The sequence below is a fragment of the Lepisosteus platostomus genome, chromosome 20 (genome assembly GCF_059453375.1).
Source record: "Lepisosteus platostomus isolate fLepPlt1 chromosome 20, fLepPlt1.hap1, whole genome shotgun sequence".
Lineage (NCBI taxonomy): Eukaryota > Metazoa > Chordata > Actinopteri > Semionotiformes > Lepisosteidae > Lepisosteus > Lepisosteus platostomus.
In genome coordinates, this window is record NC_142630.1 from 15283966 (window position 1) to 15309506 (window position 25541).

The window sequence follows — 25541 nt, forward strand, 5'->3', positions numbered from 1 at the left end:
CTTACGTCAGTCCAAAAAAAAAGTAACGTTTTTAAGGCCTTTCTAAACACTTCATGGATTTTTGTGTTTCTTTGGATAATGCAAGTAGCACACTACCTTTTTCCCCAAAAATATTTTATTTATACAGGGGTTTTGCTTTTGCAGAATTGTAAAATTCGAATTGCAGAATATGCGCATACATCCTAAAGCCAAACCACAAAGGGGCGTGCACTAGAAGAAAGCACACTACAGTACATTGTTCAGAACATACAAGGCACTCGACAATCACAGTTGATTAATATAAATAAATTTTATATACAGGTATATACATCATTCTGTCTAATAGAGAGGGATTCTGTTTTTCTCCCGCAAAAAAAAATGTAGAAGTTACAAATAGCAATGAGTGGACTAGAACTGTGCAATAAAATGTATTGAAATTGGAAATACTTCAGTCAATGCCACTCGCTCTTAAAAAAAACCCAGATTTTTGAAAAGTTAAGAAAACTATCCTAAAAAGCAACATACAAAAGTGCTTTGCTGTGCTAGTAAGTTAGGATTGCCGGTAAGTAATACTGTGCTTCTTTATTCCTGCATTTCACCCTGCTTTCGTCACAAAATGTATTAAACATTATACAAACAAATTATAAAATTTATCATGGCTTTTTTTTTTTCAATTTAAGAAAATATCACTTTAAAAGTATTGCTTTTAAAATGTTCGAAACCATGATACTAATGATTCTTTCTGCACATCTGGAAGTCACTTTCTCCTATTACTGATAAAAGGCTGATCATTTTTTTTTTTTAAACCAGGTAGAAAGGTTGACACAGTTAATGGGTGAGCCTGCGAGAATGAAAGAGGGGAGAGGTTGTCTCATCCCACACGATAGTCATGATAAAGGCATTTCAGTTCATTAAAACGCAGGAAGAGTTCAAAGTCTACTGCATGTTGTGAAGCACAGATGTAACAATCCTGCTGCTAAAAAGCGTTCTAGTTACACCACAGCACCTGACGCACACCAGCGCAGCATCCCTTTAGAGTCTGGTCTCTCAGGGCTGCAGGGTTTTCGGGTCTCTTCCCCCTGCACCCAGACCCTGCACCTTGCTGGTATGAGCACCGTGACCTTTTCCTGACCTCATTTTCAGACCGCAAGGACTCCCACGCTGCAGAGGAGTGCAGGGCAACAGGCTTGCACAGTGCTGGGGAGCTCCCAGACCTCCAGCCTGAGGGAGGTCGGCACCGGTCAGGGCCGGGGGTACCCCGATTCCGGGGAGCCGGGCCGTCAGTGCGAGCCCCGGTCGTTGGCCACGTCCTGCAGTCGGCGCAGGAGGGCGGTCTGGTTGTCCTGGCACAATCGCTTGGCCGGCGACTGGCCGCCCTCCTCCAGCAGCAGGCCGCGCTTCTTGGTCGGCGTCTCGCCGGTCTTGATCATGCTGTTGATCTCGCGCAGCTTCTGCTCACAAGAGAGGGGGGAGGAAGTTTACAGGCTGAAAGGACGGCGACCTCCGACACGGCAACTCGAGTTTCAGCTGGCCACGCCGGTCACGTCATGAACCTGGCTGCTTTGTGGCAGCTGATCTCGATTTTAGCAACTCCAGCGGTTTTAAAAGAAGCAAGGTCGTGCAATTTGGTTGCTTGCTTTTGCCATTTCATGAAATATTCGATAAATTACAAATAAAGGACAGTGGATGGCATTTCTACATGGGGTTTGAAAACCATCATAATGCATGTTCAGCCCTAGAGCTGCAATAATTCAGCATTGCTTGGAAGAACTTGAAGTTGGTTAGTTATTATAAACAAGGTGTTGTTCCAAATCTGTGGCCACAGCCCCTGCAGACGTGAACAACAGAGTTTGCAGGCCGAGTCACAGACCTTGGAGGGGCTGCTGCTGATGTAGTAGAAGATCTTGTCCCGGGTCGACAGAGGACTGGTGTTCTTGTGGGGGGAGAGGTAGATGGAGTGGTTCTGGGAGAGCAGGACCCTGCGGGGGGACACCGTTCTCACGGCGGGGTATGGCGACAGCGGCGGAGCCTCGGTCTGTAACAGGGAGACAGCACAGCGGCGGATCAGCTGAACTCTGGGCACGCCGTTCACCCCTCGCATGCCCGTACCCCAGCACCTGCTGCCCCTGGGCCCCTCCCTGTGCAGTGCAATTTCATCTTATACAACGCCCTCCATGACAAAAGCATCCCAGAAGCCTTTGCGCTTAACCAAAACATCATTTTTTCCTCCGGCGTGAACCACAATAAAAGGCTCGCGCTGCCCCATGTTGCACAGGACTTCACCAAGCGCTGGGCAGCAGAGGTTAATCATGCAGCGTACACAAGATGGCAGCACCTGATCACAAAGTAGGAGCTTATCTTTTTCCTACATTACTTTGAAGAAGAAACGTTATTCATTCCCTTTTATATTCTCAGGGAAAGTATACCAGCATTAGCACTTGATTGACACTGCTTAGGCACAGACTCTCAGCCCAGGAGGCTCGGGGCTGTTGTAGTTTAAGTATTAAGTACACCGGAGTGGTGGCATTGTGGCTAAGGATCAGGAAGGTTGCCGGTTCAAATCCCACGGCCAGCAGAGGACTCCTACTCTGTTGGGCCCCTGAGCAAGGCCCTTAACCTCAACTGCTCCTGGGGCGCTGTACAATGGCTGACCCTGCCCTCTGTCCCCCAGCTTCTCCCTGGCTGTGTGTCTCATGGAGAGCAAGCTGGGGTTTGCGAAAAGATAAATTCCTAATGCAAGAAATTGTATATGGCCAATAAAGTGAACTTAATGATTACCTGCTTTAGGCCTGGGATAAACTGGTCTGCTTGAGTGAATCATGCCAACCCATGGGCCTAGAATGCCTGCCCTGCCCCCAGCCCAGTGCCCCTCTTACCCCTGGTGCGGCCAGAGAGACGGGCGAGTAGCGAAGAGCGAAGTCGCGGATCTGCTTGACGTAGACGTTGTTGTAGAAGAGGATGAGGTCACCCCGCTCCTCCTCCTCCTCCTCCTCCTGCCCGGGGGGGGCGCTGCTCAAGCGGGTGGGCGTGGGGGGGGCGCTGCTGGCCTGCGGCACGGGCAGGGTGCTGCTGGAGCGCATGGGCACGGGGCTGGAGTCCCTGCTGGCTGGAGGGCGGCAGGAGACAGGCGGGAATCAGCACCACGCCGCGAGGCCGGCTGCAGGGCAGGGCTTCTGCTCTCGGCAGGTACTGGGATTATTAACACACTGGTTGGAACATGGAAGGCAGGCAACCTCAATGGCCCCTAGTAGCTCTATTACCGTTGCCTCTCTGGAACCTGAAAACTGCTCTTTCCCAGCCTCACTAAATTACTCAGCTGAACACATTTAACCGCCTCCATATAATCTGAAAACTGGAAATCAATCTAGTTCCTCATGAAGTATGCTGTACTGCGGCCCTGCACCCCAATTCTCTGGGTCACCCTAGCCAAGTATGCTGTACTGCGGCACTGCACCCCGATTCTCTGGGTCCCCCTAGCCAAGTATGCTGTACTGCGGCCCTGTACCCCAATTCTGCGGGTCCCCCTAGCCAAGTATGCTGTACTGCGGCCCTGCACCCCGATTCTCTGGGTCCCCCTAGCCAAGTATGCTGTACTGCGGCCCTGTACCCCAATTCTGCGGGTCCCCCTAGCCAAGTATGCTGTACTGCGGCCCTGCACCCCGATTCTCTGGGTCCCCCTAGCCAAGTATGCTGTACTGCGGCCCTGTACCCCAATTCTGCGGGTCCCCCTAGCCAAGTATGCTGTACTGCGGCCCTGCACCCCGGGTCCCCCTAGCCCTGCGAGGAGAGCCGGTTGGTCTTACCATGCTCTCGGCCAGCCTCGCTGGGGGAGCTGTGTCTCGCGCTGCTGTCACTGCTGCTGGAGCTCCGCCGCCTCCGCCTGGAGATCAGCACGCTGCGGTACACCTGCAGGAGGGAGACCGCGCCATGAGACTGAGGCCCCCTGCTGGAGACAGCGGGGAACCACAGCCAGACCAGCCACAGTCCTGTTCCTGCAGGGGGACAGGACCCGAGGTGTTGTTCAGCAAGAGCACTTGGGAACGAGAAAGGAATATTCTTGTTTAGAGTGGTGGACAAAGAAGAGGGAATCTGTTTATGCCACATAAGGACACATGAGTGAAAGCATGCCCACAGTGTACAAAGGGCCTCCCTTCATATGATTGCGCCTGTGAGGACAGTTCAAGTGAACCATTCATTGGCTGGGACTCACAAATGACTCAAAATAGGTAGTATCTCTGTGTTGTGTGTCGCAGAAAAAAGACCTTGAGAGGAAAAAAGTGTTGCCTACTTGAAATAACTAGATTTCAAATGGAACAAAAGTGTTAACTGCAGAAAAGGAGGTTACCACATAATACTGCATAACTCTACGGACGTTTTATTTCAAATGAAACTCGGTATCTAGTTAACAACAATGTTGGGTAGTTGAGTTTAGCTCGCATGAGTTAAGGTGTTTCCAGAAAAAATACAAGTATTAGTCATGGGTATTGGAGATCAAATGTCATGGAGGAATAAATAATGTTTCGCATAACAGGGTAGCAAACAGGACACCTTGAAAAAGGACTACTGCTACTCTGCCTGTTGAGACACAGAGAGCTCTGTAGACCTTTTCGACTCCTCCACTGAAAGAAACAAGCGAAAATCTAAATGCGCAGGCGGGGAGCGGGATATTTTTAAGAAGGCAGGTGGAAGTGGGCGAGACTAAGGTCTGACCTCCTCCTGAACTTTTGCTTTTAACTCCATTACACAAGGGACAACATCACACATTTCAAGAACTTCAGTTAATTTCTGAATGGGAAAATAGTCTGACATGGTTTCTCGGTAACTCCGTGGAATTTACATGCGTTTCTCGAATATATTTGAGCACATGCGACTTTCAGCACCTAGTGCAGTTCAGTGGCTTGCTCCAAGCCCAGCAGGAGTAAGGGAGACACGACCGAGCTGCAGAAAGAGCAGTGCAGCAGTGTGTCTTGGCCGCGAGGCCAGTGGAAAAATACAGAGCTATACCCTCAGGGCACAGCCCCTGTCCTGCTGTCTCTCTGCCCTCCAGCTCTGGGTGTTATTAATATAAACGTGGAGAGACCACACGATCCTACTCACACTGCTGTTGGCCTGGGGCTGTGTCCTGTAGCACTTCATTATATTCTGAAATGACTTGTCTTCTTTGGTCACCTGCAAGAAAGCAAGAAGACATTTCGGGGCGAGATTTTAATGTCAGGGAAAAACAAAACCATAAGGTAAATAAAAAGAAACAATATGAATGCGTATTCAACATCAGATGCCCAGAATAGAAAACCATTGCACGTTGGATCCTATTCCCAGACTAAATGAAATATGTGGCCTGCATGTCAATCTCACCACTACTTGATGGTGCCTTTGTTTTCCAGGCAGCTACTTTCTTCGACTTAGTGGTCCACCAAGTGCTGGATCAGAAAGTGTGGCAGAGAGAAGGAAAAGCTGCTGGTTGCTCACCTTGGCCATGACATAGATGGCGCACATGAGGAGCTGGTCCAGGTGCCTGTCCACCATGAGGTCAGTGCAGTGGACCAGCGAATACTCAAAGCATGTCCAGATCCTCCTCCGCAGCTCGGCGGAGATGTCCAGCTTGGCACACAGGTCCCGCAGACGTACACTGGCCAGGTGGTACACCTGCCAGGCAGCGAGAGTCAGAACAGATGGTCAAGCTGAGCTCCGTCGCAAAGCCGCGAGAAGATACAGCCGCGGTGCGACCAAAAACACCAGCCAAGAGTGTCGAAATGCACAGAAGTCATATCACCCTGCAACCCACAACTGACAACCCACTGAAGCCCAGCAGGTGTGAGTCTGGCCAGTACCTGGATGGGAGACCTCCTGCAACAACTAAGGGTGCTGCTGGAAGAGGTGTGATTGGCACCAGTAGGGGGCGCTCACCCTGCGGTCCATGTGGGTCCTATTGCCCCAGTATAGTGACGGGGACACTATACCGTAAAAAGGCGCCATCCTACGGATGAGACGTAAAACCAAGGTCCTGACTCTCTGTGGTCATTCAAAATCCCAGAGTTTTTCTCGAAAAGAGTAGGGGTGCTACCCTGGCATCCGGGCCAAATTTCCCCCTGGCCTTTACCAATCATGGCCTCCTAATAATCCCCATCTCTGAACTGGCCTTGTCACTCTGCTCTCCTCCCCACTGAGAGCTGGTGTGTGATGAGTGAACTGGAGCACTATGGCTGCCGTCGCATCATCCAGGTGGGGCTGCACACTGGTGGTGGAGGGGATCTCCATTACCTGTAAGGCGCTTACCTTCCGGAAGAACAGGGACAGTGAGCCGGTCTTCCTGGGCTTGTTTTCGGCTGGGCTGTGAGCTGCAGGTGCCTTGGCCTGCTGCCCCACGGGTGGCGTGTTCTGCGCGGAGACCTGCGAGGCCACACCGCTGAGCTGCTGCGTGGTTAGAGTTCCCGAGAGAGTCTGGGCCGTCAGCGGCTGGAGGGAGCCCCCAACGCCCGCCGCTTGGCTGGGCATGCTCACCTGGACAGGGATGAAGGTGATGCCGCCATTCTCATTGGCGATACCTGGAACAGGTGAACCATAATTATTCAGGGTGGTATGGCCAGCATCCCACTCACAACTGGCAGCCCACTGAAGCCCACCAGCTGTGAGCCTGGTCAGTACCTTGGATGGGAGACCTCCTGGGAAGACCTAAGGTTGCTGCTGGAAGAGGTGTTAGTGGGGCCAGTAGGGGGCGCTCACCCTGCGGTCTGTGTAGGTCCTAATGCCCCAGGATTGTGACGGGGTCACTATATTGTTAAAAGTTCCCGTCCTTCGGATGAGACATAAAACCGAGGTCCTGACTCTCTGTGGTCATTAAAAATCCCTGGGTGCTTCTCGAAAAGAGTAGGGGTGTAACCCCGGTGTCGTGGCCAAATTTGCTCACAGGACTTTACCAATCATGGCCTCCTAATAATCCCCATCTATGAATTGGCTTCATCGCTCTGTTCTCCTCCCCACTGAGAGCTGGTGTGTGGGGAGCGTTCTGGCGCGCTATGGCTGCTGTCGTATCATCCAGGTGGGGCTGCACACTGGTGGTGGTGGAGGGGAGTCCCCATTACCTGTGAAGCGCTTTGAGTGGAGTGTCCAGAAAAGCACTATATAAGTGTAAGCAATTATTATTATTATTATTATTATTATTATTATTATTATTATGAGTGTCGTTATCAGAGTCCATGCGGCAGGCCCGTTACCTTGCACCGGTATGGTGACTGTCTGGCCGTTGTTGGCGGTGACCGTGGCGGTCGCCATGGTGACCACGGTCTGCCCAGGCACGGGGGTGATGGAGATGGCCTCGGCGGCGATGCTCTGCACGGGCACGCTGCTTACGAGAGGGGCCTGGGGGGCTCTGGCTGGACTGCCGGCCTCGGGGGTGGAGTCGCTGTCCAGGAACAGCCTCCTCCGCGCGGTGCCCGCCGGGGGCGAGCGGTAGCGGTCGTGCAGGGTGGCGGGAGACACTGACGCCCCTGGGGGACACACAGAGAGAGAGGGGGCAGTAGGCAGCCATGGCAACGACATCCTAATACCGAGCCTGGTAGCTCATTTATAAGGTCTTCCGTATGGAAAAATGAACACATCCTCAGAACTCACAGAATAACTGCAGAAAACTGGCGACAGCCAGAACAGGCTGGTATTTGTAGGTGAAACACCCCTTCTTTTCATAACGGTTGTTATTCTAATTCTTCTTCTGCTTCACTTAATTGACTCATTTGATTAATTAACACTTTGGCCCAGAGGTCCCGTCTGCAGGAGAGGGTGCTCACCTTTCCCCGCACGGATCTCGCTGAGCCTGCTGGGTGTCACAGGGGTGTTGGAGGCACTGGGGCTCTCCGTGCTCTCAAGGTGCTGAGGCTGCATCACCTGAAACACATGGGTGCAGGGAGGTCTGTACTCGGAGCTGTTTGCTGTGCCCTGAGTATGTGTCCCGTCACGTTTCACAGCGTAGGGTGATTGTTACACGCTGTGTGTGCAGTGAACACACTTTCGGGCCCATTGCGGCCATTCTATACTCCCACAAGCCCTTGTGTGAAGGACTCCTGTGTGCGGTGTTGGCGTGTCTTGTGTGCAGCGTGCAGGGCCAGAGCTGACCTCCTGGCAGGCCGGAGCCCTGTTCTTTGCTTCCCGGATGCTCTCCCACAATGGCGACTCCCCCTTCCAGGCCAGCTTCTCCAGGACCTGCTCCTCCACCCGGTTCAGGTGCTTCACCGCCTCGCGGAACAGCCCCTCCTCCGCCCTCACCAGCACCTCGATCACCTGCGGGGGGCAAGCCCAGTCATTCCCAGTGCTGGTGGACCCCTGGATCCCACTCAACGGCACAGCCTGGTAACTCACTGAACGACACAGGACGGGTTTCGGTAATACGCACTGGAATGGCTAGTGATAACACCTTGTGTAGCTGCAGGGAACCTGCTGAAACAACATGCTTGCGATCGACTCTCGGTGCTCCAAATCAATAATCATCCGCTGCGGCTCTTCTAGAAACTAGACGTATCGAAGTGATGGTCGCTCGACTCACTCTATCGATCACGTGGTTTAGCATTAGAATAGTTTAAAGTGCATCATGTCATTCAATTGGCGTCGACCCCTCTTTTTGCACCTTTCGGAGTGAAAGTGCCCACGAACACCAAAATCCGTCCTTGCTGCCCGCTGCAGTTTAGTGACATCTCACCAGGATGTGCCCTGGCAATTAAAAAACGAACTGTTGAATCGCTGCGAATGTCCCTACACTAACAGTACGCAACATTAGAATGCGACCATACTGTATCTCTGGGCAGTGGTTGTGTTTTTCTACAGAGTGCGTTGTCCAGGAGGGCTTTCATTCCACCTCTGCTCTTAATAATCTATTCACTGCCTTGACTGGACACCAGTCCTCCGCTGCCGATTTAAGGAGACCTACAGTAGGAGGTCTGCTGGGTTCTGCCCAGAGCTGTGCACCTGTGCTCGCTGCCCCGCTGGGCGGCTTACCTTATAGAACTGGTACGGCGGGAGGTGGAAGATCTCTAGGACGCGGGGGAACTCTCCCGGGGGCCGGTAGGAGAAGATGACCACCTCCAGGCAGCAGGCGAGCAGCGAGCGGTGGAATATGTCCTGCTCCAGGATGCCCTTTCAGAGGCAGCAACGTAAAACGAACAAAAAACAAAAAAAAAACAGAAAGCATTTGTTTTCTGTACAGATGGGGGCCGAAGTACTGGCACCTGGTATTTTGTAATGAGCCTGATCCATAAGTCACTCAGTGCAAGCCCTCTTGTTATTAAACACTCGCTCATCCTAACAAGTGACCACTATTGAATGAGCTCATTGGAGATATAGGAAGCCGACACGTATGTCTGTGTCTGGGTCGATACACATGCTCATACTGTCACATGCAGCGTCCGTCAAGAGGGAAAGGAGGGCTTACAGAGAGGTCGGTGTCCCCCAGCCTCTTCCTCTCCTGATCAATCACCGTCTCCAGCGTTTTGTAGTACAGCGCTTCAGCCAGGCGGAAATACTTCACAGTGAGGTCTGAGGAATGAGAAGACCAGGAATTCTCAGAGAGCTGCTGCTTTATGTTTATTATACAATTTGCCCCATCAAATATGAAAATCTGACTTTTAAAGCACACGTACCTGGTAAGGAAGCTGTAACACTACAACCTGCAGGTTCTTACTGACAATCTGTGATGCTGCAAGATGCTTCCCAGTGCAAATCCCACATACTAGCAAACATCACCATGAAACAGGCTTGAAGTAGTGAGCTATCTGGGATACTGACCCTTGAACAGGCTGGCATTTCCTTCTCCTTTCCCGCTGTAGCGAAGGCAGAATGTTTCAAACATCTCTTTGACTCTGCTGGTTATTACCAGGGTAGGGTCTCTGGCGCACGACCTACAGACAAGTCACACGGGGTGGGGTGCGTCAGTGAGCAGCAGTGCAGCGCTATCCTGGGCTGGGCACACTCGCAGCGAGAAGACGACAAAAAAGACAGCGCAAGAAATCTGAACCTCCTCCTCCGTCGCCGTTTCAAATGCATCTCCCCCCAACCCAGGCCAGTGCAGGCATACAAACACGAGAGCTGGTGCCAACAAGAGGGGCTATTCAGCTCACCCAGTCAGCGTGGTAATTAGGAGTTAATTGATCCCAGGATCTCATCCATCGATTTTAAAAAACCCCCAAAGTATCAACTTCAGCAGGCTGGGGTAGCTTGTTCTGCTTGTTGGATGAGACGTAAAACCGAGGTCCCGGCTCTCTGTGGTCAATAAAAATCCCAGGGCATTTCTCGAAAAGAGTAGGGGTGTAACCCAGGCATCCTGGCTAAGTTTACCAGTCACGGCCTCCTAATAATGCCCATCTATGAACTGGCCACGTCACTCTGCTCTCCTCCCCACTGAGAGCTGGTGTGTGGGGAGAGTACTGGTGCACTGGGGCTGCACACTGGTGGTGGTGGTGGTGGAGAAGAGTCCCCAGTACCTGTAAAATGCTCTGAGTGGAGTGTCCAGAAAAGCGCTATATAAGTGTAAGCAATTATTATTATTGTTGCACTGCCACTGGGGACCGGACTGCACTGAGCACTTCACTGCAGGTATCCCTGCTCTGCACAGACACCAGGGAGGTCACAGGTCAAATTTAGCTCGCCCTCGAAGGGCGGATTGTGCGCGGACGCAGAGGCCGTGCTGACCTGAGCGCCTGCGCCAGCTTGGCGCTGGGTCCGTGTTTCAGCCCGCTGAGCAGGCCGTGGAGTCGGCTCACGCTCTGCGTCGCCATGGAGACAGGCGTGCCCTGCTGGCTGCTCTCCCGGACGTACCGGCGGCCGGTGAGCGGCGTGGAGAGACGCATGGCGTGGGCCTGGCAAGGCAAGGGTTACAGGTCACGGCTCCAGTGTGATGCTAGAGTCCCCCAAGATTTCAGCACTGCTGGGCTGTCTCCGATATCACACACATGTACATGTATTAACAGAAATCGGAGTAAAAGATTGTGTACTCCAGTCCACACAAACATCCGAATGCATTAATTCTGCATGTCTAGACATTAAGCAGAAAGTAGGCAATGCTAAAAATTAGATCATGCATTCTACATTTATCTCTGCTCCACAGAAGGTCTATGTGCTAAGTGGGTCGCGAGGAGAAGTCTGTAGTGACCGCTTCATTCCTAGGGTACCCAGATCCCGTGTGGAAGCGTCTCTTACTCTGCTCTGGCTGTGAGCCTCAGTGCTGTGATCCATGGCTTCTGCTGCCCCCACGCAGTGGTGCTGCCCAGGTGTGCCAATTTCCTCGCTGGCGTCCTCTGCCAGGAATATCCTCTCGTCCAGGCTCCCTGTCGCCAACACGTGCTCCTCATACACCCTGTTCAGAGCTGCGCTGCAGCACGCAGGAGGAGAGAGAGGCTGCAGGTGACTACAGGGTCTCACTGCGGCACTGAGAGGTCTCTGCTCCCTGGCAGTGCTCACTGATATTTTCTAACCACACATCCACTTGTTTTACCTAAAGGAGACTGACCACTAGTGTTCAGAACACTGCCAGCACAACATACAGCGTGATCCCGGGATTCAGGAAGTGATAGCAGCAGAGAAAACAAAATCATTTATTGTTGTCAGGAGCTAAGAGTTCTACATGCTGAAACCCACCCTGTCGCCTCATTCTTTCATTTCTGTTTTCAGTTCACAAAGTTATATTTTAAACCAACCCACTCGGAAACAAACTATTTTTATATAATATCATCTAAAATCACACAAGTGTTTGTATCACATCTAACATGCTAGTTTTACAAGCATGCGCTGAACCCTGGCACTGTTCAAATCCAGGTAAATGTTTTGATCCTGAGAGTGGACGGGGGCAGATCGGGAGAGACTGAAACTTACAAGCTGTCTCCAAAATTCACTGGATCCAAAAAACCGGTTAGGTTTTCTTCCTTTCCCTTTAAAATCTGTTAAAGAAAAAGAGGGGTTAAAAAAAACACTGGTCTGTGACAGGAATACGAAGTAAGTAACTCTGGTCAGGGCGGATTAAACTGTGAGCAGTGAAGGTCTCGCAGCTGGGTAGTGGTGAGCATGCAAGCCAAACTCCACACTCTATCACCTCATAAAACACATGGTACACCTGAAGCAGGCCCAAGCCAAGCAGTCCTGCTTGTATAGATTATAAATTAACCATCACGCCATCAGTTAGGCCTTGTGCCAGTATGTCCGTGACCGGATAATGTAGCAAATTCTTCACTTCACTTTATTGGCCATATACAATTTCTTGCATTAGGAATTTGTCTTTTCACAGACCCCAGCTTGCTCTCCATGAGACACACAGACAGGAAGAGAAGCTGGGGGACAGAGTGTAGGGTCGGGCATTTATGCAGCACCGCTGGAGCAGTTGGGGTTAAGGGCCTTGCTCAGGGGCCCAACGGAGTAGGATTCCTCCGCCGGGCGCGGGATACGAACCGGCAACCTCCCAGCCACAGGCGCAGATCCTGAGCCACAGAGCCACTGCACCACCCCTTACACTGGGGCCAGTATGGTAGCCTACTGGAAGACAGCCTCCTACCTTCTTGTCAAAGAGTTTCTTGATGAAAGGCTTCCAGAAGTGCTCCTTCACCCCCTTGGCCTCCAGCACCAGGCCGTCATGCAGCTCACACAGCTTCTCGATGAAGCCCAGCGGGCCTGGGCCGGGCTTGTAGTCCTTGCTGCCGAACTCTTCGGGCAGACCTGGCCGACGCACACAATCGCACAGGTCAGTCAGCAAGCCCTGGTCCACACGGGGGGGGCAGCTGCCGCCAGATACAGTCTAATTCACTGAAACCACAGACATGAGGCGCTCTCGCAGTACTGCAGCTCTGAACTGAAAAAGAAATCCTCTATTCCACAGCAAGCTCTCCAGACCTTCAAAGCTATATCGCAACGTGATGCAGATCTAATTTAAAAACAGTGCAGTTTTTCATCTTAGCAATCTCTGTTTTTTTGTTGTTGTTGTTGCTGTTGTTTTCAATAAATGGAAGTTCTTAACTGAAAGTTCAGATCACAATGGGGATAACAGCAGACAAGTCAATCTCATCCTTGATCGTTGATACATCTGCAAATCCTTTATGGAAAAAAGAAGGATGAGGAGGCCTAAAAGGAGAGCTTCTGAGATACTGTGTGTTTATCATATGGTAAAACTTGAGTACGGTTTATCTTTCTTTCTCTGCAGGGAACCACTTGGAAATCAGGATCAGGTTTACTTTGCTGACTCAATGGAAACTTTTTCAGTTTCCCCCCCCACCCACTAAGTATTAGCACATGTCTTCTTTATTAAGCCAGGTTACTGTCATTCCTCTCCCCCGCCGACAGCCAGGCCCACAGCTTTGTCCCTCAGCTGCTTTGCGCAGATATATTTATCACAGAGGCTGAGAAATTCACTGGCTCTGCCCAGCGCTCCATCTGCCCTCAAGATGGGTTAATGGCCTCCTGTGGTCTGCAACCTAAACAGACAGTACAGCGGTACAGAAAAGACAGGACTCCATGCCATGGAAAAGAGGAGAGAAATGTAGGACTTAGATGGAGGAAAGTGACAACTTTGTACAAAGGGACTTTGTTCCAGAAAGAGAAATTATGTTTTTTTTTCCTAATAAGGAATCCCATAGTGTTAGGGAGTTTGCCTGACTGTACAGCAGCCACACAGAAAGATCAAAGATAGACTGGAAAACCTACAATCTGCCTACATCTTCTTCAAAGGTTCAAAAGAATCGGTGTCTCGACAAGTCCACTCTTCTGCCACGCCGGTACCTTTAAATCCAGGGTTGAGCAGGTCCTTGCGTCCAGGGCATAGAAGGGCGTTGCAGTACACCAGGTCCAGCGCACACAGCAGCAGGTGATAAGAGTTCACCAGGTCATCACTGATCATGGGGAAGTTCCCTGTGAAAAAGAGCTGAAATGACAAACTGCTCTGCCTTTGTCTTTCGCGGCTCACATACTGTATATTAACCTAAAACCAACCATCTCCTTCACTGCAAGCTCGGGTCATTAAGCTGTTTTAATGCCCACCCCATGTATTCGTTATGGAATAGGGACACTGCCAGGATTTACAGTTGTTCTGCGCAGTTCTTTGATAGAGATCAAAACATTCAAGAGGTTCCCCTGAAAGCAGGTGAACTAGTAGAAACACACACAAACAGGAAAATGTAACCAAGACCAGAACATACAAGAACAATCCTAACATTTCACATTTGAAAAAAATGTTTAGATCTTGTCTTCTTCAGCTTCAAGACAGTGCACACTATGGTGTTATAAAAGAGCACATGCAGAGTTTATAATAATAAGCCATGAATACGGCTCACCCCCCCCCCCCCAAAACTCTGCATCTCCCTCTCGACAGCTTTTTTAAAGAGCAACTGGCTTCTCTCCATGGTTAACCTGTACAACAGATTATAAGCTTGTAGTTGTGAGAGAGAAACTGTGTGTTAGAGCAGTGATGCAGAAAGAGCCTCAGCATTTTTACCTCACACATCTGGTGCAATAACACTGCTGGCCCCCTGTGAATTCAGGATTTGAACCTGCAGCCCCCTGTCCTCCACAACAACACCGACCTAAGACAGGGTTTTTGAATTAAAAAATCCAAATGAATGCTCCTGAAATTATATTGAAGTGAAACCATTCTGACATTGCCTTATAGCATCGTTTCCAGCCTGAATACAGGATTTGAAACTCACCCTACACATTTGTGTTTTGTTCAGTGGGTTACAGCACAAACACATATATATATATACGCCTGACATTGTAGTTAATGCTGAATAAGGGAAGCAGACAACAACAACATGTAATAATGCAAAGCACATGTCCAATTTTATGGGCTTGAATGGTTTGGTTCTGGATGACATCAGTGAACTGTTAACCCCCTGCAACTCTCGAGACCCTTTCAGTTCCAAATACCAGGTTTTAAACACATAAAGACTGTGCTTTCTGTTCTGCTCCACTAAAATAAGATAAGATAATATCACTTTATTGGCCATATACAATTGTATTAGGAATTTCACTTTTTGCATACCCTAGCTTGCTCTTCATGAGACACACAGACACACAGATGGGGAGAGAGATGCTTGGGGTCAGAACCTAGGGTCAGCCATTTACTGTATACGGCACCCCTGGAGCAGCTGGGGTGAAGGGCCTTGCTCAGGGGCCCTACGGAGTAGGATTCCTCTGCCAGCTGCAGGATACGAACCAGCAACCTTCCAGCCACAGGCGCAGATCCTTAGCCACAAAGCCACCTGTATTAAAGCCCCTGTATTAAAATCTTGCAAGTCAATCATCACTTTCAAATCCTACCTTAATGTTCTTTTACACCCAGGTTAATTCACTGTGTTAAATTGTGTACACCTGTCTCTTTTCATTGTCTGTTTTATTCGGCAGAGCCTCAAGAGACAATGAAAGGCCCATTATAAAATAAAGGTTATAATTACCAGTGACTCTCAAATTCCCTTGTCAACCAAAGGGTAAGCTTCCCTCCTCAGCTGTTTCATTAGCAAAGCGCTTCCTTATTTACTGCAACACACTGACACTGAAAACAGTGTTAATGTGCTGAGTCGGGAGCCGAGTCCAGGCAGCCCCAGGACCTCATGGCACTTGGCCAAAGACGTCACCTCGCTGCCCCACCCCGGCTGGGATCACACACGAGTCACTCGGGCACATCTCTCACGCTCCTCTCACTTCCTGTGCCTTTCCCAGCACACAGCCTCTGAGCGGCAGAACGTTCTCTTCACCAGCGCCTACAGCAACTCTTGCAGAAAACACAGTGTTCTCTCACAGTGAATGACGGAATAAAAGGGGTTTTTAACTGCTTCTATCAACTTTTAGAACGCTTTGCCACAACTGCTGCTGAAAACAAGATTTAAAAATAGTTTTGATATTTTTAACCCTATGCACTGCATGCAGGCCGTCTCTATATTGCAGAAATAAAAAGGTACATCAAATTAAAAGCAGGAATACACGCAAACATCTTGCATTTAAATGGTTTCTACAGCAAATGTGTATCAGAACAATTTCTGGATTAGTCACACAGAACCTAAGACAAAGTATTTTTTTAAAAACCTAAGATCTCCACAACAGTATCCTGTGCATATCCCACTTAAAGTCACACCCTGGGAGCAAATTCCAGGGAAGATAATGGTTTACTTACTCTCCTTCCACAGAGATCAAAGCACCCACAAAGAGAAAACAATAAGAAGGACCAAGCAGGGAGAGATCTCAAAAGCACATAACAAGTGTGCACAGCCAGCTCAGAGCAGGTCTTCATGCACAGCCACAGAGCGGGCTGACGCAGATGCAAGGAAGCTGTGCTCATTGGCCCTGGCGGGCCCAGGCTCTCTCGCAGACAAGCCCTGACTTGTCATCTGCGAGTGGTTGCTATGATAAGGCCCGGGGCCTGAGACAGTCTGCTAGCACAAAGAAACAGGATGCCCCCTGCGGGAATGTGTTCGGGCCTATACCTACTGTAGCTCTCCACCCCCTCCGCTCACAAACCGCAGCCACACGGACCCTCCCGCCCCTCGGCCCACACAGGACCTCGATCATCCTGCGCCCCAGAGTTACGCAGGGAAGGCTCTTTCCCACATCCACAGTCTGAACTCTCGACTACGGCGGCACTTGCTGCATTGCAACAATATGAACGTTCTCATTGAGCAGTTCTTCCTCAATCGTATGCACAGTGGGCTAAATAATTATAAACAGCACAGATAATGAGTTCTATTTTATTCCCAAAAATGGGAATAAAACTACAGACTTTAATTCTAATATAATTATTTCTAAACAAGTGTTTTCAACTGAGTAAAATTTTTTTTCCCACAAAAACACAGGTGTCTGCAGTTTTCTGGGAACAGAAAATAGATGATCTGTGCTGTTTATTTTATATTGCTTTTATTTGTTCACTTGTGTTTTATACTTTCTTTGTTTTAATTATTCAACACACTGTACATACTTGCAGCATAACCTACTGTTATTTTGGTGCCCTTTATCGTTTTTGCTTTTATTTCTATTAAGGTCTATAACTCATATCAACATTGCTAAATTCTGTACTTTATATGATATTCTTTGAATTTCTGTCTTACACTGAATTATTCCATTGTCTTTCTGTATTTTTGCCCTGTAATAAAGGTATGATGCTTGGAAAAAGATTACTATTATTTGATGTAACCTATAAAATATTCTACATATCTGCCACTAAGAATCCTTACTCATCAAAAATTTATAAATTAAAAGTGTGCCCAATTCATACTGATGATAAAAAAACAGGAGCTGTGCTTTAGAAAAACAGTATCAATGCTTGTTTTATTTTATTTGACACTTTTATTACTTTCAGGGGATACAGTTAGCCAATTTCTTTGTACACAATTTCTGGAACCTTTTTATAGAACTTGATATGCTGAAACAATCTGGGTAAAGTACCTTTTTCAAAAGCGTGTGGGTTTGCACTGCAAATTCATACGACTGCTCTGTTCGTATAACCCTAATTCACATTCCCAATCCAGGATTCTTTTCTAATTCAGATTACCACACCCAATGTGAATGAATGGAACAGCATGTACACTGGCAACAGTAGCACTAAAACAACAGCAAGTTACTGAACTGCACACAAAACGCAGACACATTTATTCAGCTGCCTGCTAAGTTATCCAAGTGTACTGAAGTATCTGCCGTTGTACACAACGTTTGTATTGCTGCTCTCAAAAACTGTACTGAAAATACAAATATTGTTATTAAATATTTATTTTTCATTATCTCAAAAATCTACAACACAACAAGAACAAAGGATGCATTTCACGGTGCATTGCACCTCTAATTCAACACATTGCATCAACGTTATTTTCTTGCTCTGCATCAATTACATTGAAAGCCTGCAACATCCCTCACACAACAAGATGTCAGTTCAGCTGACTGGGGAGGGAAGCACCCCCTCCATCTCACTCCAGAGCCTGCACTGACCTCACAGGGTGCACGCACCTGCACAAAGCACCCAAGCTGAACGATCAGAGCTGAGGAGTCGGGCTTCGGCATGGAAACCAATGAAAGCAATAAGTTCCGTTTCTGTCTTTAGAGGAATCAGGTCTCCAGCTGACAAGGAGCAAGTGTTGGCAAGCTGGTGCATGATGTGGCATGCACAGACAGAGCCCCTCTGCGCTGAGGGGCAGTGAAGGGGCGTTTCAAAGCCTTCTGCTCCAAGCGCAACAGCAAGCAATACCTAGGAAGACACGTACTGAGCAGTCTGACGCTGAGCAATTACATACTAGAGCCCTGCTGTCCCCCCTTTCCTAGAATCAGCAAATTCCTGGCCATGCAGAGATGGCCAAAGATCCACACCAGTGTGGGACCAGTCATATGCTGCTGTGTTAGCAGACACATATATAAGGTCCATTTGCAGGGTTTGCAGATATTTTAAAATCTCCTCAAAAGGCTGCACTGTAAAAGCAGCACACAGCCCAATCAAAACTCACTGTCCCTCTGTCACAACCTGAATGTCCTCAGAGCTGACTCACAAGCAACATACGTGCTGACAGTACATGCTACATCTACAAACCAACTATCAGTTATATGACAGGTATTCGATATGTTACCTATGTAAATAATCAATCAATGAACTATCAATCCGAGGTAATTGTTATCAATTATCAGAGCACAGTGAAGAAAGCAGCACTACAGTGTGATCATCCTGTCAGCAACTTCCAAGCCCTCAACAATATATATTCGATTTTCAATTTCAATTTATTTTTATATAGCGCCTTTCACAGCAAGGTTGCCCCAAGGCACTTAACAAAGCTATATGTTATCTATATAAAACATCCATCAATAAATTACCAATCAGTTGAAGTAGTATTATTGTCAGACAAAAGTAGAACCCCTCTACAGCTGCACCCATCTTGGCAGTAATCTTGTCTGTAATAATACATTCAGGTACATTTGTTCCGGGACATCTGGTAAACGAATAAGTAGATGCCTTTAAACTGATATAAAACATTCTATCAGATAAAACCGCTGTGTATATTGAACACTTTCAGCTCACAGGAGGTGTGCCCTGAACTTAATGTGTGGAAACTCTGACTCACTTATATAGCACCAGTGGCTCTTGATTCTTTGGTTTAGCAAGTTAAGACAATGTGCTCATTATTTCAGGGAAAAGCATTCCCCATCGGATTGGATCAAAGGGCACAGCTCAGCTTACATATTAAGAGGTCAATTAAATTAACACTGTTAAAAACATTTATTTAAATGCCAACTGCTGTGTTAATGCGAGACTGTCACGAAACACTGAAGTCATCTGATTTATTGTTAAGAATATTGACAGATCATCTGTATTGGATAAATCGGGCATTATAAAACTTGACAAATTCACGCTTTCTTCCCAACTCAAAATGCCCTGAAACTAGGATATAAAGTGAGCTTCTACCAGCATTCTAAAATCCTTCTGATAACATTCTGGGGACATTTATGATGTGGAATGCCATGTTTACATTGCAAAGCACAAGAGGTAGTAGAATTTGAGGACTGAGGATGGGACCATGGGAATTTTGACTAATGAAGTTAAGTGTGCTTTTGTAGGCAGACAGCCTTGCAACAGCACTGGTCTCACTGGACACTGCTGTTAAGTGATTATTGTTTGTAGTGTTCCCATAAAGAGAAACAAAAACTGAATAAAATTAACATAAATTTAGCACTCTAGTTATTCACTATGTAGTTCATTACAATAATTAATTTATAAGTCTATATAAAACATTAATAAATTGACTGTTTCTAATAATATAAATGAGAGCGAAATATATATCCAGTCTGCAAAAACTTAAAATACATAAAGGACAGTTTATGACTTCTACTTATTGTGTGACAAGATATGTGGTGATGCAAAACTGTGAACTTTAGAACGAGCGAACTTTACAAAACAGCACAAGGCCCACACTTCCTATCAAATGCCCAGCACAATAACCAATACAACAAATCCTATCACATGGAATATGAAGCACATTTGCCGTGCTTCTGAGAAATATTTACTTTAGTCATTGTTGTAAACAAACGTTTTAAAGTTGAAGCAGATACCTCTGCCCACAGCTTTTAAGCCATAAAATACTATTTGAACCACAAAATAGCATTTAAAATAAGTAAAATGTACTTCTCTTCCATATGTGCAAATGCACCTACTGTACAGATAACCAGCTTGCTCTGATGTTGCGGAGGACTTGATGGGCTGTGTGAGATCGTCCCTCCGCCCTTGCAGCCCTACTCACCCTTGGCGTGAACAAACAAGATCCAGCAGAAGCTGAAGACCTCCAACACGGTGCAGGGGTGGCGTCTGCTGGAGATAAGAACAGTCAGCCATGCTTTAGCAATCCTCTGTCGTGAGCACAGGGCCGGCTCTTGTCTGGGGCGAACTAGGAGCCACTAGGGGTGTGTGCAACACAACACATGTTTTTTAATCGGCATGTTCGAATGTGAACCTAAACAACCCCCCAGTGGCACTTTCCATTGCTGCTGTGCTAATCTGGGCTATTAAAGTCTGTTAGTTATAAATTATAATATTATTGCTTTCGAATGCAAGTGTAGCAGTTTATTTAATTGTGCGGTAAATGACTCTCGTCTTCTGTGTCTTCTGCGTAAGATGACGATACCAGTGCAGTTTGAGCTGCTGCTACGCTGGGTGCTGTTAGTTTCATTTCGGAAAATTAGTAAATGTTGTGACGATCAATTTTATTCATCTTTCATTACATCTAACGTAATCAAGCGTTACACGTGACCTTTGACTTGCGTTGCAAACTATGTTGTAATGAGTTAAAACTAAAATCATGTCGCTGCAAATAATAAATGCACATGGTCCCCCAAAAGGACGCTGAAATATGAGATAGAGCAGGATAAGTGATTTCAAAACAGAGGTACGTCAACTCAATTCATGAATGTAATAACACATTTGTATTCCATGTGGTTTGAGTCAGATCCATGTGACTAGCGAACGGGACACAAGCCAATTTTCTAGCTAGAAAGATAGACTACTTGAGGTGGTTTACAAGAAGTTAAGTTTAGTAGTCCCATTTCATGTTATTAGTTTCAATGTTAAAATACGTTCTCTTTGTAAAATGTGTGCTTCTTGTTCTTGTTTTGTAATTTGTTTTTCATGTGCTCTTGAAGGCCTATAATAATAATAATAATAATAATAATAATAATAATAATAATAATAATTTAAAATAGTTTTTTAGTTATATAATCCATTTATCTAATTGTTCTAACTAGTGAAATAAGTTTGGGTGGGAGCTGGTAATAGTAGTGTATGTGTAAATTGGGATCTGGAGGGTCCCCTTTCCAAGATCTTGCCTGGGGTCCCCAAAAAACTAGGGCCGGCCCTGCGTGAGCACCCGGCAAGGAGAATTCGAGCTGAGGGAGGATCAGATCAAACTGCAAGCTGCTAACAGCTGGAGTGAGTGGCACGACTCCGGTCGGGACTAAGCTGAAAGCAATAGAGAGAGAACTGGCTGGTGTGTTACTGTGCCAGAGCCAACGAGAAACTGGACTTGAGCTCATTCTGGGCCAGAAGGTGACACAGCTGGACACCGCTTTCACGCTCAAGTCTCGGGGACAGAGACCGCCAGGCTTTCCTGTCGTCGCGGCGCTGAAAAAAGCAGGGGGGGGCGGCCGGCGGACTGACCGCTGCTTGCGGCTCCTCTGCACCCGCGGGGGGTCCTGGGAGGGGTCCCGGAAGATGTCTTGGAAGATGGGGGCGTACTTCTTGAAGATGACGGCGGAGACGGTGAAGTTCCTCTCCAGCTTCCTGGTGTGCTCGCAGAACTGCGGGGGCAGGCTGGCCATGTCCTCCCACTTCTTCATCTTGCTGAAAAACTCAATCAGGCTGCCAGGCCAGGGGAGCCGGGGTTAGGGACGCGGGCGTTTAGCCTCTAGTCAGCTTGGTCACTGCAAGCCTGCAGTCATATTCCTTTGTCTGGCTGATGCCTTTGTCCAAAGTGACTTACGTGTGTACCCAACTGTCCAGCTATACTGCTGGTATTTCATGAACAATGTTAATACCAGTCCCAGTGAATACAAGCATGGGATCGCCATAAGCATAAATAAAGAATATTGAGAGGAGAGCACCTCCTTAGTTATTTTTAGTGCTTTTTTAAATGAAGAGCTCAACCTGCTGACAGTCCCTCTGTTCACTCTCCTGACTGAAAGATTCCAGTCTCCTGCCGGACTGTAGCAAATGAAAGAACTGGACACATTTGGCATTACCATACCTTGAGTCCAACCTTATCTATCTTCCCCTTACAGTGTCAATGAGGTATCTCGCTCAAGGGTACAACAGTACTGGCTCACAGGGGTTTGAAGCATCCAGGAGCCCAATCACCACCCTAAACTGCAGCTCCTCTCAGCCTCGTGCACATCTCACCGTGTGAAGCGTGTTCCGAAACTTCTGGCCGACATTTTCCAATTCAACCGCGACCTTCTAAAGATAAAGTGGTTCCTAAAAACGCATGGAAGGATGTTGCCACATAGAGGGCCTTGTGTAAACTCAATGGGTAAGCCCTTTCATCCCAGCAAGTCAACCAGACAAATGAAAAATACACAACTCCCCGCATGAGGTTCTTCCATTAAGATAGCTGCAGTGGTATCAGCACCCTGAGGTCGTGTTTTCTCCGGATGAGAAGGAAGAATGGCTCTTCACCCTTCTTGGCTTTGCCTCTCCACCCTCTGGTGTACCTACCTCTGCTCAGAGCAGCGCAGGATCCTGGTCAGCGAGACGTAGTTCCCCTCCGCCGTGCCCTTGCCCACAGTGGGGACGGCCGTCCTGCAGGCCACGTACAGAGAGCAGGCCAGCCAGTGGAGCTCGCTGCCCTGCGGGGGAGAGGAGACGGGGGGAGGGTGGCAGGTCTGCAACACTGGCTCTGGCTCTTGGGCTTGCAAGTCCAGCACAGAGAGAGCGCATGTTTCATCTCCCACGCTTCCTGTTGTTTTTAAACACAACTCCCTTCTGGGGGGCTGATAACACACAATATCTGCAGGGGACCTGCAGGGTTCCTGTGGGTTTTCAATACCTGGAATATGGACTTCCTTGCTTTGCGTGGTAGAGTGTCTGTGGCCCTTTGCTGTACTTTCCTCAGGGTGACCTCAGTACAAAGGAGGAGGTAAGACGCACACTAATGCCTCCAAAACTTCTCACACTGAGCCAAAGATTTATGTTCTTTTCCTCTCGCAAAGGGCACTGCGCCTTCCTGGCAGGGCTCTGTAGTGTGAAATCTGAAAAGAGGCTCCTTTTTCAGTGTAGCTGCCGTATCCCTGCTTTCAAATCAAATCAAATCAAATCAAAGTTTATTTATCAAATGCACAACAATACATTGTGCAGCAGTGGTTGCTGGCAACTAAATGTCTTTTCCGCGAGCTCACCAAAATCACAAGAATCTCAGAAATCACAAAAATCACAAAAACACCAAAATCACAAAATTGAGGTTATGAAAATAAGGATACATAATGATAGATCACTTTATTTTCATTACCTCAATTTTGTGATTTCTGTGTTTTTGTGATTTCTGTGATTCTTGTGATTTTTGTGATTTTCCAGTGCGTCTGTACGGATTTCGGTGTGCCTTGAGTGGCCATCTTGCTGAGACACGGCATCGTATTTGGTGGATATATTTCTACTGGATTATACAATATGACCACAGTGTCCAGTCCAGTCAGGGCTGGGAGGAGTGATGCAGAGCTCAGATCAGAAGGAGATCAATTCTGAAGCCCTGCTCACTGAACTCGAGGACCAGCAGCTTGGACTTCTTGAATATTTGGAAAGCAACACTTTAACACTTTTTTATATATTATATTATTGTAATCTAGTTTAGATTATGTAAATAGCTTCTTTTTCATTTGAAGAAAAATATTTCAATTTTTAAATGGAAATAAGGGCCATACCCAGACATTTCGTTAAGTTACAGCAATTATGATACAACCACATAACTGAAAATCATCATCATGATCATCATCAATAATAATAATAATAATAATAATAATAATAATAATAATAATAATAATAAATTCTTGAGATGTGGCTAGACGTTTTTATCAAATACAATATTGATATCAGTTTTCATCGGAGATCGTTCCGTTGGCGTATGTCTACGAATACAATAATTGTTTTAATTCATTTATTACCGTTCACACTCGGAAAATAACAAAGCAATAATGTAAAAAAGGTTATATATTATTAATTAAAAATGTTCGCTCCCAGCAAACACCTTTTACTCGACTAAAGCCGCCCAGAAAACGACATATACGGGTTGATTTCAGTAAAGGTTCAAGATTGTATACCATTTCTATTACGATGTCGGTCCTGGGCTGAAAATACCAATTCGCCACACAGAAACGATAACGATAGGTTGCCAAGCCGATGGCCCTCCCATCCGCGTCGCATCGTTAACACTCACAATAATGTAAGAGAGAATAATGTCATTACATTGTACGAGGATATTTGCCCCTTTTTTTCTTTTAAAAAAGCTACTTGGGCTACATTGCAATAGGAAATAATATTGATTGGTCAGTGCGAGTTTGTGCTTAGGGACTTTTTGGATCACTACCATTTTACAGTCTCTAAACCGGTGCGATTGTATTGCACTTGGCTCGGCTGTCTTACCTCTAAGGTGTAGTTTTTGTTGATTTTTTCGTAATTCCTCCAGGCTTCATCGCCGGCCGCCTCGTCCATATTCAGCGCCCTGCAGAGATCCTCAAACCTCTGTCTCGTCGCCTGAGAAGCCTCTTCCTCTTCGTTCATATTTGTTTTATTGCACTCTTCGCTCAACTCGAGATTAAACAGACACCAGCCCAAAGGAAAACCACTTCAAGGCTACGAGGGCATGACAAGAAACTGCATTAGCAGTTTCGAAAAACACTTTACTAAAATGCATGCATAAATTAAAAGGCAAACCTGTATCGGTGTTTTGTACAGTGCAATTATGTAGCCCTGTACAGTGTAGCCATTTAAATGCCTTTTGAGTGACAGCTGCTACTGCCGTACGCTGGATCCGTACAGATCCCCTCCACAGCGCACTGCTGCGCAGAGTTTCTGGCGTAACAGCTTTGGTAAATTAGCGGTAGCCTGCGACCAAAGCCCGCCCCCAAAACTGCGTCCCACTTTTGGAATGGATAACGCGGAAGTCACTCAGAGCCCAAACATAAACTTCCTGCAGCTGCGGAGCGGAAAATGAAGCGTTTTTTTTTAAACGAGCTCTGCACCGTTTCCTTTTCGAGAAAGAGAGCGCTGCATTTATGCTTTAGTTCGCTCCAATAAGCGCCTGTAAGCTTGCAAAGGCTGTTAAAACTCATAGAATGAAGTGCTGAACCAGTTTGTGACTGGAAACATAAGAGTCCACTCTGCACACGAATCTCGCTGCAGAAGGTTTGCAGGACTCGTGATTAAAATTTCTGACGTTTTATGTGCAGCAAAATTGTCCTTTCCGCTGAGAGTATTACAAGGAAGTCGGGTTTAGACTGTATTAAACACCCAAAGAACCACAAGGATTAAAGCACAGTCCAGGCTGTAGGCAGCTCTACTGTCTGAACCACAGGGCCTGGGAGGTGGGACTAGAGTCCGCTGG

General features: G+C 47.4%; 1 protein-coding gene across 6 annotated transcripts; it reads right to left on the reverse strand.

Moving 5' to 3' along the window:
- Positions 1-97: 97 nt before the first annotated feature.
- On the reverse strand, positions 98-24982 carry rbl2 (retinoblastoma-like 2 (p130)). 6 transcript variants are annotated; one of them, XM_088613953.1, is made up of 22 exons: positions 24581-24975; positions 22664-22794; positions 21611-21811; positions 20202-20269; positions 13723-13851; positions 12506-12666; positions 11833-11897; positions 11161-11332; positions 10654-10820; positions 9751-9863; positions 9398-9501; positions 8965-9102; positions 8089-8253; positions 7764-7860; positions 7194-7466; positions 6256-6524; positions 5449-5625; positions 5077-5148; positions 3783-3885; positions 2856-3085; positions 1850-2014; positions 98-1430 (listed from the first exon to the last, which is right to left on the reverse strand). In XM_088613953.1, the coding sequence occupies exons 1-22, from the start codon at positions 24716-24718 to the stop codon at positions 1260-1262; spliced, it is 3309 nt and encodes a 1102-aa protein (XP_088470079.1). In that variant the 5' UTR covers positions 24719-24975; the 3' UTR covers positions 98-1259. The 6 variants fall into 6 exon arrangements, with proteins under 6 accessions (XP_088470079.1, XP_088470080.1, XP_088470083.1 ...); XM_088613954.1 differs by having other exon boundaries at positions 20202-20266; positions 24581-24974; XM_088613955.1 differs by lacking the exons at positions 98-1430; positions 1850-2014 and having other exon boundaries at positions 2862-3168; positions 24581-24982.
- Positions 24983-25541: the final 559 nt, after the last annotated feature.